This window comes from Cladophialophora psammophila (genome assembly GCF_000585535.1).
Source record: "Cladophialophora psammophila CBS 110553 chromosome Unknown aczJe-supercont1.5, whole genome shotgun sequence".
Lineage (NCBI taxonomy): Eukaryota > Fungi > Ascomycota > Eurotiomycetes > Chaetothyriales > Herpotrichiellaceae > Cladophialophora > Cladophialophora psammophila.
Window position 1 is genome coordinate 1,699,235 of NW_006912926.1, and position 13,929 is coordinate 1,713,163.

General features: G+C 53.4%; 8 protein-coding genes across 8 annotated transcripts; 3 read left to right on the forward strand and 5 right to left on the reverse strand.

Annotated features, from left to right (window-relative positions):
- Positions 1–617: 617 nt before the first annotated feature.
- A1O5_04261 (uncharacterized protein) lies at positions 618–1,508 on the forward strand (the record flags this gene model as incomplete). The annotated part of the gene is made up of 1 exon (XM_007744869.1): positions 618–1,508. The coding sequence occupies one exon, from the start codon at positions 618–620 to the stop codon at positions 1,506–1,508; it is 891 nt and encodes a 296-aa protein (XP_007743059.1).
- Positions 1,509–2,270: 762 nt separating this feature from the next.
- On the reverse strand, positions 2,271–2,600 carry A1O5_04262 (uncharacterized protein; the record flags this gene model as incomplete). The annotated part of the gene is made up of 1 exon (XM_007744870.1): positions 2,271–2,600. The coding sequence occupies one exon, from the start codon at positions 2,598–2,600 to the stop codon at positions 2,271–2,273; it is 330 nt and encodes a 109-aa protein (XP_007743060.1).
- A 626-nt stretch (positions 2,601–3,226) lies between these two features.
- On the reverse strand, positions 3,227–4,210 carry A1O5_04263 (uncharacterized protein; the record flags this gene model as incomplete). Its single annotated transcript, XM_007744871.1, has 1 exon — positions 3,227–4,210. One exon carries the CDS (start codon positions 4,208–4,210, stop codon positions 3,227–3,229), a length of 984 nt encoding a protein of 327 aa, XP_007743061.1.
- A1O5_04264 (uncharacterized protein) lies at positions 4,211–4,783 on the reverse strand (the record flags this gene model as incomplete). The annotated part of the gene is made up of 1 exon (XM_007744872.1): positions 4,211–4,783. The coding sequence occupies one exon, from the start codon at positions 4,781–4,783 to the stop codon at positions 4,211–4,213; it is 573 nt and encodes a 190-aa protein (XP_007743062.1).
- A 175-nt stretch (positions 4,784–4,958) lies between these two features.
- A1O5_04265 (uncharacterized protein) lies at positions 4,959–6,067 on the reverse strand (the record flags this gene model as incomplete). Its single annotated transcript, XM_007744873.1, has 2 exons — positions 4,959–5,771; positions 5,831–6,067. 2 exons carry the CDS (start codon positions 6,065–6,067, stop codon positions 4,959–4,961), a joined length of 1,050 nt encoding a protein of 349 aa, XP_007743063.1.
- A 301-nt stretch (positions 6,068–6,368) lies between these two features.
- Positions 6,369–7,478, reverse strand: A1O5_04266 (uncharacterized protein; the record flags this gene model as incomplete). Its single annotated transcript, XM_007744874.1, has 1 exon — positions 6,369–7,478. One exon carries the CDS (start codon positions 7,476–7,478, stop codon positions 6,369–6,371), a length of 1,110 nt encoding a protein of 369 aa, XP_007743064.1.
- An 860-nt stretch (positions 7,479–8,338) lies between these two features.
- Positions 8,339–10,201, forward strand: A1O5_04267 (uncharacterized protein; the record flags this gene model as incomplete). Its single annotated transcript, XM_007744875.1, has 4 exons — positions 8,339–8,620; positions 8,705–9,559; positions 9,636–10,002; positions 10,077–10,201. The coding sequence occupies 4 exons, from the start codon at positions 8,339–8,341 to the stop codon at positions 10,199–10,201; spliced, it is 1,629 nt and encodes a 542-aa protein (XP_007743065.1).
- Positions 10,202–11,706: 1,505 nt separating this feature from the next.
- On the forward strand, positions 11,707–13,920 carry A1O5_04268 (uncharacterized protein; the record flags this gene model as incomplete). The annotated part of the gene is made up of 1 exon (XM_007744876.1): positions 11,707–13,920. The coding sequence occupies one exon, from the start codon at positions 11,707–11,709 to the stop codon at positions 13,918–13,920; it is 2,214 nt and encodes a 737-aa protein (XP_007743066.1).
- Between the last annotated feature and the right edge of the window lie 9 nt (positions 13,921–13,929).

A 13,929-nucleotide genomic window follows, 5' to 3' on the forward strand; every position in this document is an offset into this window, starting at 1 on the left:
GCAGGCAGATCTCCGGTCTCCACCATCCATCTTTACTCCCTACTCCACCCCATCCATTGGGTTGTTTGTCAATAGATCGCGAGCGAGCGAGGGTTGAGCCAGACATGTCTGATCACGCAATGTCAATGAAGGATGGGTAGACCAAACTCAATGGCCGTCCATGGAGAGCTGCACAACTATAAGAAAGCAGTCTACACCCTGCTTTCCTCGAATTTGCATCTTCTATCCTCCAGCATCTTCTACCTTCTTGCCTCTTCATACTGGGACATCTTTTGGTGCAGATAGTCTGGCATCTTGCTCTTCATCGTCTTGAAAAACTTGCTTCAGCCTTAGCCTCGCTATCGCCAAATCTCCAGCAACCTCAACCTTCTCTCTTTGCCTGGACAACATCAACGGAGAGGATTCATGTTCACGCAACTTATGCAGTGGATTTTGATGCCCTTTACGAGCACAGCGTACATCTCCGGGTCCCTCATCGCCGCAGCTGGCACTGTTGTGAGCTCGTTGCACGCCTGTAAGTTGAAGAGAACACCAACTTAGCCGCGACGGACGACCGAAGAACTAACGCAGCTTTGACAGTCAATATCATTTGAAGACATCATCCACACAGCTCCACCATGCGGTTCTCAGTTGCCGCCTCGGTTGCGCTCATCGTTGCCGTGATGAGCATCCTTGTCTCTGCCCTGCCCACCTACATCAACAACGCGGGCATCAAAACGATCGCCAAGAGGCCCTCTCCGAAGTCGGGAGCCATCCCTCCCATTGCGTGCTACGGCGCCGCGGAGTACACCCCTGTCGCAAACAAGCAGGGGGAAGCAGAATGGGCTGCGCCAGAAGAGGGCGCCGAAACAACCGCAACAGAGGCCTTCAAGGCAAAAGCTGAAGCGCTCAAGGAGATCGTCAACGCCAATCCCAGCGCGCTGGCTGAGATACAGGATCGCGGCGACGGCTACATAGGCCAGTCGATCGTGTACAACAACTGCCCCTTTGCCGTGCACAACAACATTGTGCACGCACCGCGTCCTGGGGTCGATGCCCCGCCGGAGGAGATGTACTCCATCCTCCACCCAGGTGCGGAGCTCTCGCACCCCTTCGCCCACGACCCTCGCATGGGCATCAGCTGGAAACTGTGGCGCACCGACGTCGAGAACACGGCGCCGGTCCAGTTCGAGTGGACGTGGGACAACACCTTCCAGAGGACCTGGTACGATCTCAGCATGATTAATGCCGGAGATGCCGGGTGGCTCAACGAGGACGCCCACGAGGGGGAAGCCATCGTCAGCGACGAGGACGGGCTGGGCGCTTACGTTGGAAAGGTCGGTATCAGGCATGCCTTCAAGGACGAGGGCATGACCTTGGTCCCAGACCGCACTGAGGGCAACTGTGTCCCACTACAGTGTGCGCCTGGCGAGGAGTATTGTACCGCTTCGTACAATGCCCACAACGACTGGGGCCAGCAGCATGACTGCAGGGAGGGGGTCGACTTGAAGTTGACGCTGTGTGGTTGAGGAAGGGGGGGAGGAAGGGAAATGGTTGAGTGGATGACCAGTGGAGACGAGGGCGCCTCCGACAAGAACGAGAATGAGGCGCAGCCACTCAGCGCCGCCGTTGACAGAACGAATATCCGCGTCAGACTTGAACGACGATGATCAAGACCACGACGAAAGGATGGAATGCGAGACAAACCAAGCCGACGACGTCCAGTCTAGAGAGGAGGGCTCGGACACTGGAGACTTCACTGAGGATAGCAATAGCGAAGCCACATCCAGAAGCTCCATTGATCGACGCTCCATTAATCGGAGTCGAATGATGAGAGAACGAAGGCGCAGACGCCCTCGCTCACCGTGCAAGAAATACACGCCCGTACAAGCATATTTCATCTGGTATTACCGAACAGATTTGGAGCAAGCCTGGAGGATTGGCGCTCAAATGCTCTTTTGGCTTTGCTTCCTGGTTGGTTTTTGAGTTGACAGCGTTTCTGAATCTCCTTGCTTTGCCGTTGTGGGATCCAAGCACAGACGACGCCTGCTTCATAGAGGGCGGCCGCATAGATGATGGAGTTGGGAGTTGCTCAGATGGTTTTGGTTTGCTGAACCCCATAGACTTCAATCGTATTAGAGCATCATCCATGGAATCACACGTGCTTGATTTTCCTCCAAGTGCCTGATTGTGATCGCCGCAGCAAACATTGCCCCAGAGCAATTCAAAGGCATTCATTCCCGCTCAAGAATCAGATCGACACACTCTCCGACGGAAGCTTCGGCGCATTTTCACACCTCCTTCCCACCGCCTAGTTTCTTCCTGAACACTTTGCGCTCCACTTCGCGGATCTTCTCCTTCTCTTCCATCTCCCTCTCGACTTCGCGGAGCCTTGCCTCCCTCTCGTCGAGTTTCTGCTTCAACAGCGCCGCCGTCTCCTCACGAACGCGCGATATTTCCTCCCTTTCTGGCTCGCTCAGTCCCACCTCACCGTTCGCGGCCGGGAGGTGGCTCGCGTTGTTGTTCTTCTCTGCCGCCGCGAGGACCTGCGCCCATAACTTTTCGAACCCGTACTTGTTGAGTTCGGCTCCCGTGAACGGTTGCAAGGTTATCGGGCTCATGTTTGGAGCGCTGGTCAGTGCCTCGGCGGGGACTTTCACCGATGGCAGAGACGGATGGATTGGCGTAGTGCGGAAAGGTGAGTCGAGGGGGACAGGCCCGGTGGTTGGAAAGGTAGTTGTAAAGGCAGTCGCAGAATTTGAAGGAGTTGAGACTGATGCCGCTGCTGCCATTGTAGGGGCAGTGGGCGAAGTCATTATCAGGTCACCTTCGCCATCTTGTGCAGGCTTTGAGGTTGGACCTGATGCGAGTCCAGCCGTCGCATTGGAGGGCTGATCTGTGCTTCCATATAAAGCAGGAATGCTCGCCTGCGCCGAAACTGGCGACAGCGCTTTCGACAGGTCTTCGGCCATTCAGAACCTAGCACTCGGCTGGTGCTCGAGTGCGAAGAGAAATTGTTGAGTGATTCGAAGGATTCTTGAAGCTGCGGCGAATTGGCCGCTTACTTTGACGTACTAGAGATACGGTGAAACATTAAGCGGAAACCGAAGAACATTATTTAGAATTTCAGTTGCTGACTTTCGTCTGGAATTGTGCTGATGGAATACCAGGAGTCGCCGATCCCAATACTTTCCACGACTGCCGCTCAATCAAAGCGATATGCTCAATATAAACGACTGTTCGCACGTCAAACGCGCAAAGTGACAAATTGCCCGACTCCGGGAATGCCATTGGCAAGCACATACACCACGTACGGTCCAGGGGCGAGTTGGATCCCTTCTGGCATGGATGCCTCAACCCTTCTTCGACCGTTACTCAGAGTTTCACAACCATTCTTCTCGAGGATCAACATCACCTGACCCATGTGAACCGAGTGCGTGACGAATCCCCCACTGTAGAGAACAAGGTCCAGGGTCCTAACTTGTTCGTCAATGTTGAATTCGACGTTGAATCTTGTCCCAGCCGCCAGGGTGTAGGTTGAAAGGCCGATGTCTCTGGGCCTTCGAGATGCCTTGATGCCACGCAAATATGGCGGGGTCCAAATCTCAATCCTAAATTCGGTGGGAAAGGCTCTATATTGATTGTGGATCTCGACATGTTGCAGAGTGACCGGCATTTCATTTGGATTACTTCCCGCAATGAGGACTGTTCCATCCAGGAGTAGTAAGGCGACAGAGTGATACAGCCTGGCAATTGTTGTCCTTCCAGATACGGTCCACGTATTCGATCTCGGATCATAGACTAGGGCTTCCAAGGCCGGATTCGTGGCCAGTCCAAACCCTTGGGCACCTGTGTGGCAGCCGTTGATCCAGAGCACAGTACCATCAAGAAGTAAGACCCCTTCTACCATACCTCGGGCCCCTAGCATCCCGGTCATTTGCCACACTGGATCCTGACTCATCGGTTTCAACCTTCCGCAGCTTGATTCACACATGCTGTCAATTGCTTGTGTTTGTCCTCCACCACAAATCATGATTTCAGGCTCATAGTTGTTCGCTGCTTGTAATGGTAACATGACGCTCCCACCTGTGTTTGGATAGGTCCTGTGCATTCCGGGCATTCCGGGCATCTTCTTGACAGTTTCGTTGGCAGCCACATCAAAGATCTCTGAAGAAGTATCTGAAAAAATGAAGAGCAAGCCGTCGGGCATAAGGTGCAGGAAAGGGTACATCTAGTACGGCATGGTGTTAACCAGGATGTTCATCGGGATATTGTCGCCTTCACTAACACCGTTCGCATCGAGGATCTCGTAGGTGGGGTTATTGTTGCTGAAGTTGAATTGACTTTGTCCGTTCAAACTGCCTGCTGCAACAAAGATCCTGCCATCCGCTAGGGTCTGTGCTGATGCGTACCATCTGTTGGAGGCCAATTTATTCCCAGGCTCTTTCCATGAATAATTGCCACCTTCGTCTCCGATGTAACGAATCGCGTCAAAGCCGTCCTCGACGGTGGGATCGAGCCAGAGCAAGGGGGCGTTCCCGCCGACGGTGACAAGCCGTCCATCCGCCAGAAAGGTTCCACCGCAGCAAAAAGGGTTTGTCATGACAGACAAGGGAGCCAGATGGTGGGTATCTGGATCGTACAGCGAGGAGTATGCCCAGCGATTGTTCGGTAAGCGCAGTTCTGAGTAGTCTTCAACTTTGTCCAGAAACACCACCTTGCCCGCGGGAGGTAAGACAGCAGCGTGCATGACAGGCACTCCGGAGCGCGCGATAACGCTGAAAGGGCCGTAAGCGATATCCATTGCTAAGATATTTGTGTATCGTAACCCGGTTGACGGGATATGTAAGAGTTCGGTGGAGGAGTTCGGTAGGAAGACAGGTCGCAAGCCATGTATATAGAATGGATTTGTCGAGGGATGAGAAGGCGCGCCCATACATGTTACGTACCTTCGAGATGCTTCCAATTCCCAAATACCATCATCCTCCCTTCCAAACATCCCAAAGACCCATCAGGTCGCCCACTCGATCCTTGACCACCTCAACCACCTGCTCCCGGGACTCGTTGCATCTCCTGCTTTCATTGACTCGGCCGAAGCCGTCATGCTCTACAACGATACAGTCAAGAGCCGCCTCCAGCGTCCTGGATAATAATTCATGTCCCGAGTAAAGCCTCAAAGACTTACCGCCAGAGCCAGCGAAGGCAGATTCCAATCCAATGGCTGCATGAGCCCTCCTAGACCTTGGTGCCGCTTGATTCAACTGAGCTTCGTGGGCTGCACCAATCTCGAGAGCGACCTCTACAAGGACGAGGATATGTCTTGATATCCGTGAAATCTGCGTAATGTTTCTCGTCAAATCTCCCAGCAACGCATTGCTTTGGATGAGGCCACTCCGACGATGCGTGGCTGACACCGTCTGTCCTAATCCTTGAACCAGGACGATATCTTCGAGCCCGGTGCGGTTGCCACAGTCTGCACCAACCGGCTCATTATTCGCTTGCGTCCTTCTATACAAATCTTGGCTGACCTCCGCTAAGCTTTCTGCCAGTCCCTCGAGGTCAAAATACTGCAGCAGTCGAACAGGTTTGAGAAGTTCAATCGCGGCTTGAGAATTGGACATGGTGTTTGCCAGAAGCACATGAAGCATCGGGATGGCTTGAGAGGTATGAGGCGTCACAAGATATACATTCAGCAATGTAGCTGGACTCGACGGCAACACTATTGGGGATGAGCGGGTTTGGACCTGAGAGTTGAGGAGTGCTGCGGCGAGCGTTTGCAAAGCGAGTGGTCTCTAGAATCGCCATGAAGCGGTCAGTTGTCGACGGAGACGAGACTGGAGCACTCACCTACCTTTCTCTTTGGTGAATTATCCTCCTCTTTACCTGCCGACCCAACTCCGACGACTCTTCCGCCGCTCCAGAGAGCAGCGAATGACCGGTCGAGGCCTTCAATTTGGATGTCGCCCATCTCGCTTGCGGGCGGTCTTTCCTCCGGCTTCATCTCCCTTCGACGGGCGCTAGGTCTCTCCATATCAAGGAGCATAGATGCTCGGATCGGCTCGACCAGGGTTGAAGCCAGCGCATCCATCGTGGAAGCTCTAGGTGAACGGATGAGAAGAGAGACAGTGATCGGGAGCGTTGATCAATGGAGAGGGCGACTCTTTTATATGACTGGGAATCTACCCTGGCTGATAGCCCTAGGATGGCAAGTCCCTAGTAGACGGAGAGCGGAAGGGGAAATGAACGGATTGTCACTACATATTTCAAATGACACCAGGCTGTCATTCAAACACCTTGAATTCCTCTCATTGTATTCCAAAGGGGACGGAGCACCAACTGGATCAGATCACCTCAAAGATGCCTAGAAGTACTGGGCAATGTGGCCACACTCAGCTAGAAACTCTGAGAGAATTCAATATGACGCATGGCTTGTAAACCGAATCAAACCAAGAGCATATTGCCTTAGTATCCCGCTCGCGCCAGATCCGCCACAAAAACGTCTTGGTTGCTTCTTGTACGACTGGCATAAATCGATCAACGTACTCGTCCACGTCCTGGACTGCCTTGGTCCGCGCGACCGGGTCTCGAATCTCGATCGCAGCAATAATGAATGGGAGCGTCACAAATCGGAAGGGTCGTTGTGTCGTCCGTCGAGCCAGCTCGAGTTCCATAATCACCTCGCGCGACCAGATATCCGCTTGAATGTCCTCCTGTCCAAATTTATGTTGCAGTCGGTGAGCCATCAGCAGGGCTGCCAATCGGTATACCCTAGCTTGAGCCAGGAGGTGGACCACTTCGGCCGATGAGAAGTCGTGGACGAAACGCTCCGGTGGGCATGGCTGCCATGCATTCACGGCACCATGAATCCTCTCGAGATGTTGGTGCAGGGTGAATATGAAACTGGCGTTGCTAGCGTCGATCAGCGAGTGGCTGATGACACAGAGATCGTAATAGTAGGGGAGTAATGGGAGGCAGAGCCCCAAGTGGCGATCCACACGTCCCGGTGCTGGGGACCGGATCCTCAATGTCGGCTTTCGGCGGTGGACCGTGCAGTCCATGGTCTCCAACAAGACAAGAAAGATGAGCTGAGGCTCTGTTTCCGGGATGGACGCGGCGGGCTCAATAAAAGGCCTGGCAGCACTGAGACAGTAACAGCAGATGTCGGGTACACCAACGCCAACGGCTCCATAGATATACAGTGCCAATACGATCCCCAGCGTAAGACATAACGCCGCATCCTCTGAACTTGCAACCGACAGCGTGCGCAGCGTTCTCATGGCGGAGGATGCATGGCAGAGATTCGCATCCACATCCGCATCAATCGGCCTTTCAGCGTGAAATGCTTTCAAACCGCCCGCATAGGCAAGATAGGCATCTTTGAGTACTGGCCAAGCCGCCGGCAACTTGAACGGGGCTTCAAACGACCGCCGTGCGGCATCTTCGAAACTGGGGCTAACCACATAGAACTGCAGGGTTTGGGGTTGGTATAGGAGAAACATGATCAATTCCCTCTCCTCCTGGCACAGGTCAGGGACATCCCGTAGCCAGGCGCCAACATGGAATTGAGACTGAGCGTCGGTGCTGGATTGACTTGATGTTGTTTGAGAGGCCGAGTGCTCTCGATGTCGTGGTCGTGGTCTTCGACCGGCCGGTCGCAGTGGACGCACAGTCAGGCAAACCTGAGCCAGCCTGTCGCATCTGACACAGGTCGAAGCTATCGACGCACGCTCGCACCGTTCTTTGAGCTCGTAGCATCGGTCACATGCAGCCCGCACTCCACGGGGCCGGGGCGTGAGAGAGACCGATGCCATTCCAGTCACTCGGATGGATTCAGGTTGCCAGCAAAGAAAGGGTCAAGGAGAACACCAGAGACTTCTGAGAAGCTAACAGGTATGGGTCTTCTCAGAAAGAACCTTGGATGACCAACAGCATACTCGGTACTCACCCCAACGACCAGCTAGGAAGGAGGTAAGCAAGTGGGTTGGAAAACTGAAGAATAGCCTTTCGGAGGTCGTAGGCCTAAGCTACTGATAGGCCGGTGATGCGAGACACATGGACCGGAACGATGACCGGAGGATTTTCCCCACAGAGTGTTGAAGCTGAAGCTTGCAATTCGAATGTCTCGACCATTTTAGAACCGGAACCGGTGAAATCTCAAGGGACTCGAGTGCCCAGCTATCAGGGTATGCGCCTCTACCTGAGTTCCTCCTTGCAAGATGCTTGGTCTACCATTCAAACGAAGAGTCGAGGCTTCGGAGTATAAGTATGCCCCAGAGGACCTGGACATCCCTTTTCACAGCAGAAGCACTCAACCCATTGGTCCTTCGCCCTTTCGAAAGTACCGTAGGAAACGAGCATCATGTCGAAAGTCTACAGAGACTACAAAATCGTCGCGGCCGAGAAGCAGTTGGAACGTCAGAGTAAGATCCCCAAAGAGTGGCTGCTTCCTTCCGACCAATATCTCGGGGCCACAAATGTCATGCCAATGCCGCCGACATGTGGCATCTTGAGCGACATCGAGTGCCAAATCACCTCCGACTATGACGCCACTGCGCTCCTGGAGAAGCTCAAGGATGGAGTGTGGTCGGCCGAACAGGTCACGGTCGCCTTTTGCAAGAGGGCAGCCATTGCTCAGCAGTTGGTTTGTCAACCCCTGACTCCCCAACTTCGTCTCGCAGCATTGCTCTTTCATATATAATAATACATAAGCTCACCGGGGCGACAGACCAACTGTTTAACCGAGATTTTCTTCGACACAGCCATCGAGCGAGCGCGTGCACTGGATCGCGAACGGCAAGAAAATCCTGAAAAGCCGCTCCGTCCGTTTCACGGCCTTCCAATCTCGCTCAAAGACAGCTTCCAAGTTGCGGGATATGATACGTCGACCGGATTGGCATGCTTTGTCAACGAACCAGCAGACGAAGACAGTGGAACCGCAGCCATGCTGCTGGAATTGGGCGCAGTGCTCTACTGCAAGACCAATCTTCCACAAACAATCATGACCGGTGATAGCCATAACAATGTCTTCGGCAGGACCTTAAACCCTCGCAATACGGCATTGACGGCTGGAGGAAGCACCGGTGGCGAAGGCGCCCTTCTTGCCCTTCGAGGAAGCGTGCTCGGTGTCGGGACAGATATTGGCGGGAGCATTCGTGTCCCCTCCGTTTGCAACGGCCTCTATGGATTTCGACCCAGTGTCGGACTGGTCCCGCACGGGGGCGTGAGGGACCTCACCACGCCTGGGACGGATGGGGTGCGCTCGTCGGCCGGCCCCATGGCGACGTCGCTTCGGGATGTTGCTCTTTTCCTCAAAACCATTATGCTGGCAGAAACTTGGCGCTATGACAGCACCGTGATTTCTGTGCCATGGGTGAATCTCGAACCCAAGCAAAAGCTTCGGATTGGCCTCGTCCTGGACGACGGCGTCTACACTCCTTCGCCACCGGTTCGACGTGGCCTCAAAAAGACAGCGGATCTTCTCCAAAGAAGCGACAATATTGAGCTCATTCCTCTAACCTTGCCTGACGTCAAAGACCATTATGGCGACCTAATCAAGTACTGGACATTGTTGGGAAGCGAAGTAAGTTGCAATGCGCTCCCCCCCCCGAAAGCAGACTTCGAGATAAATCTGACATAAAAAATTCTTCCGTCTCAAGAACTACCTTGAGCTCTTCGCCCGGACGGGGGAGCCCGAAATCCCTTCTGTTAAAGCCATTGGCCTCAATTCCTTCCCAGCCACCGACCTGCGCGGGTTCTTCGACCTCAACGTGCGTCGTCAAGCAGCAGCACGCAGCTATCTCAAGCTCTTCCGTGACAATTGCATCGATGCCATCTTGATGCCGCCGGCGCAGCACACCGCCCTGCCCCTGGACAAATGGACGACCGCCACATACACTGGCCTGTGGAATTATCTTGACTACCCGGCCATCGTCATTCCCGTTGACACGGTGTGCGAGTCCGACGTGGTGGATGACCCCAGCAGTGCCAAATATGGCGCCGAGGATGCTCACGTGTATAGTCTTTGTATGCAAATCACCCCCCTCGAGTCCCCTACCAAGATGAAGATTGACAAACTTCTGATCTCTCTTACCTTCCAGACACGGGACCCGAAGACTATAAAGACGCGCCTATATGTGTGCAGCTGATTGGGTACCGATATGCGGATGAAGCGTTAGCCAACACAGCTGCCCTGGTAGAATCAATCGTCAATGGCACAAAATAAGGGGGACTGAATACTCGGCAGAGAGCCTGTTAGACGCTTTGATCGCCACCCTTGGGTGTATAGCGTGTGCCGCCCGACAGCTGCATTAGGGCGAGTGAGGTGAGAAAGAAAAACAGGGTTGGAAGGTGTTGGGTGGGGAAGGATTCGATTTCAGGCAGAGGGATAGCCTGAAGCCTCGCCACCGTTGGCAGAATCGTAAATCCAGAGTAATGATGAATGATCAGTCTACCCAGTACTGGCATAGGAGTGACTCAAGAGACCATGATGCTCCGGCGAGCGGCTTTGACCCTAGGAGAAGGCGGCGGTTATCGTCACGTCTAACTCGGTACGACACTTAGCTAGTAGAACACCTAACCGCTGCCTGAGTTTTATCTCTGGGGCGAAGTATTTGCGGATTCTGCTATCACGACCTGGATGCTGGATGATGTCTTCTCTGTGTTCTACTAATTTTAAGCCCCGTTGATTGCACCGATCTGTCTGCTCGCTATCTAGCGAAACCGTTGCCCGTGCTGATTAGCACTAGCATTTACTCATCCACACGTTGGTCAGTAACAAAAGTCGCCATGATCACGGCAGATAAAGATGTGTAAAAAAACCGGCCCGGAATTCATGTGCGACTCAGCCCGGCCATGCCGCTTTTATAACCTCTTATAACCTTCGCACTTCCACTTCATCCCGATCTGCTCCTCCAAATGCAGCGCCAACAAGGACCCTAAATTAGCAGCGTGTCAACTGTCCCCTCTTTTACGCCTACGAGGTACGACCGACCCCTCAACTTCTACCTCCCTCACCATGAAGTACCAACAACCCCCATTCAGCCCTCTCGGGCTGTAATTTCCCTCTTCTAAAACACGACGCTCCCCAAACCACGGTTCTGTCATCCCCGTCGTCGGGGCCCTTGTACAATCTCGTAACTTCATAAATGACTATAACAACGAGCGTGAAATACTGCAGGGAACCAAGAATGTTCCTGAGTATGGTGAAGGTAATTTCGGAAACTAGAGCGTTGCAACTGCCACGCAGGGGACCAGCTTTCAGCAATTTCACAGACAACACAGACTTGAAGCTAAGCGGGTGGCAGGCTAGAAAATCAAGGAGCGGGACGTACCGCATGATCGGCCACCAGTCCAAACCTGATGTACCTCGTACGAGGTGTTCCATTTTCAGCTCGAGCCCGGCGCCTAATGACCATAATCCTTATAACAGCGACCAACCACTTGTCGAAGAGGTTGAGCTGGTGCAGCATCTCGATGTGAAACTGATGCCATGTACGGCTTAGCTGAAAACCCAACCCCCATCTAGCCCCTAGTCAACTGTTGCGTCGTGCTGGCGGTCTCGTTTAGCGTGCCGCTGCAGCCTAAATGGGGTGCCATTCCACGAGGTACCGAGTACCGAGTACCTGCCATGAAATGTTCATTATTTTCTACCCTGAAAAGCTAAGCTAACTTCTCTCGAGTGCTCAATACGACGCAGCCGGTACATTTCTCGCCGCCGGAAGGGAAGAGATGAGGTTTGGGCTTTCATACGACAGAATCGCTCGTGAGCCGAAAGCCGAAAGCTCACAGACATTGATCCCGATAGCCACAACACGCTCTTCTACTTCACACCTCATTGTCTCGTTCATTGTTGGCGCATTGCACAAACTTTGGCAAGCGCTGACGAGGGTATTCAGCCGCAGCGCTCTCCGGGATGATCTGCCCTTCAAAGCCACCGAGAGGGCGTCATGCTACACCTTTCTCCTGCATTTGGTGCCGGTTGGAGGGGCTGCTGTTATCACGTCATTCAATCTGTATGGGTACTGGGTTGGGAAAGAGCTTTCAGGGATCAATAATGAGAATGCCCCAAAGGAACTGGCGCTGCAGTTGACGGCAAAGCTCCACGAGTTGCTCATCCTGGCATCTCTTAGCGAAGCACTGCTAACTCATGTGCTGAAGAGCTTGGCCATCGGACATGGGCTGCCGTTTGGATCTCTCACGGTTTTCACCAAATTCAAAGATCTGTCCTACGTCTGGTCTCGAGACTTTTGGGCAATGTGTGCCACCAACTACGCTCGGAAATCGCTGCTGGTGCCGCTGATATTGATGTGTACCATGCTTGGCCTCGCCATCGGGCCGTCCTCGGCGACGGCTCTGATTCCAAGGCTCGACATCTGGCCTGCTGGGGAGGCAATCATGACACTGAACACCTCCAGCGATCTGCTATGGCCTTCGACTCTTGAAGCAAGCGCCACTGGTCCTGCAATTTGTGATGATTCCACCCTGGGGTGCTTCAACCCTCTGACCTGGGATTCAATTGCAGCCAATTTTTTCTCCTACTGGGCGCGCACCACAACAGGCGGAGGCACGGCATCCCCTCAACGTATCAGCGTACCGAGCATCTCGTCGTTGCGAACTATGGACATCCGACTCAAAGGCTCTTTAGGTGCCTCAATACCAGATTTCACTCTGGTATCGATTCAGCATGCCGTCATAGGCGACATGGTCAACAGCTTCCGATTCTTGACTTTCCCCTCCCGCTCTGCTAAATGCCAAAAAACGTGGAGTCCGGCCATGTGCTCGTACCAAGACGTTTCTTGGTTCGTGAGCGCTATGCAGCCAGTCGTCATTACAGGGTGTTTGGAGACTCCACTCAACACTTCCTTGGTCAGATTTCCTATCATCAGCCATGCTCTGAGTCCGTTGGAGACCACGCCCATAATTTTGAATGCAAGTTTTGGAGACCAGATGCAGCCACAATTTCACTGGGTCACCCTTGGTGATTCACAGTTACTGAATGCTTCTATTGGCGCCGTTGTGAGGCTCAGAACTTCAACAGGTGCCAGCGATTTTGCCTGCTCGATCCAAGCACAGTGGGCGAACTCAACTGCCTCAACGAGCTACGCCAGTACCGATTACGTTGTCGGTGGCGCTGTTCCGGGATTGGATTATGCGATGCCTATTGACAAAAAGTACAAAAGCCAGACCGTAAAAATCGACTCTCGATGGGCGCAACAGTTTGTCGAGAGCCCAGCCCGACCCCAGACAAACACCACCGCATTCGAAAATTTCATGTCTCTCGGAGGCACATCTCGCAATCTGTCTACAAAATTGGAAGTAATTTTATCTGTACTTTTTGCAGAGAGCATGGCCCACACAGGCTCAGGGACGGTGCCTTTATCCATCACGAGCAATGACCTCTTTCTCAAAATACATGGAAGTTTGGTCCAGCAAGGTCGGGTGGCGCCGGCAACGGCATCGGCAGCAAATCGGACAGATTTCATCCTGAAGACGTCCATGACCGGCTACGGCTACGGGCTGTACACAATGTCCGGGCTGTCGATGTCCACCCTGATCTCTATCGTCCTGCTATGCCTGTACTCGGTCTTCGCCATGGTGCACCTAGTGTGGTTGTACGTTTCCAAGGATCCATATGTTGTGTCGTGGCGTGAGGAGAGGGACGTGCTCGTGACGTGCCTGCGGTCGAGGTTTAGACCTGCAGTGCTGAAGAGGGAGCTTGGAGAGGGAGAAGGACAAGGGGTGGAGCGCCAGGATCGAGATGAAAACGTAAGCATTCTGAAGGATATTGTGCTCATGACGAGCAGGAAAGGACGAGCGGAGCTGTCGTTTCGGAGGGGGGATTGGACAGAGGAAGTCCGATACTCGTCCATACGATACAGGGCACGCTGCACCGGTGATCGCCAAACAAAGCCTGGTGGCCTCCCGTCTCCTACATATAATTAATTAGAAGCA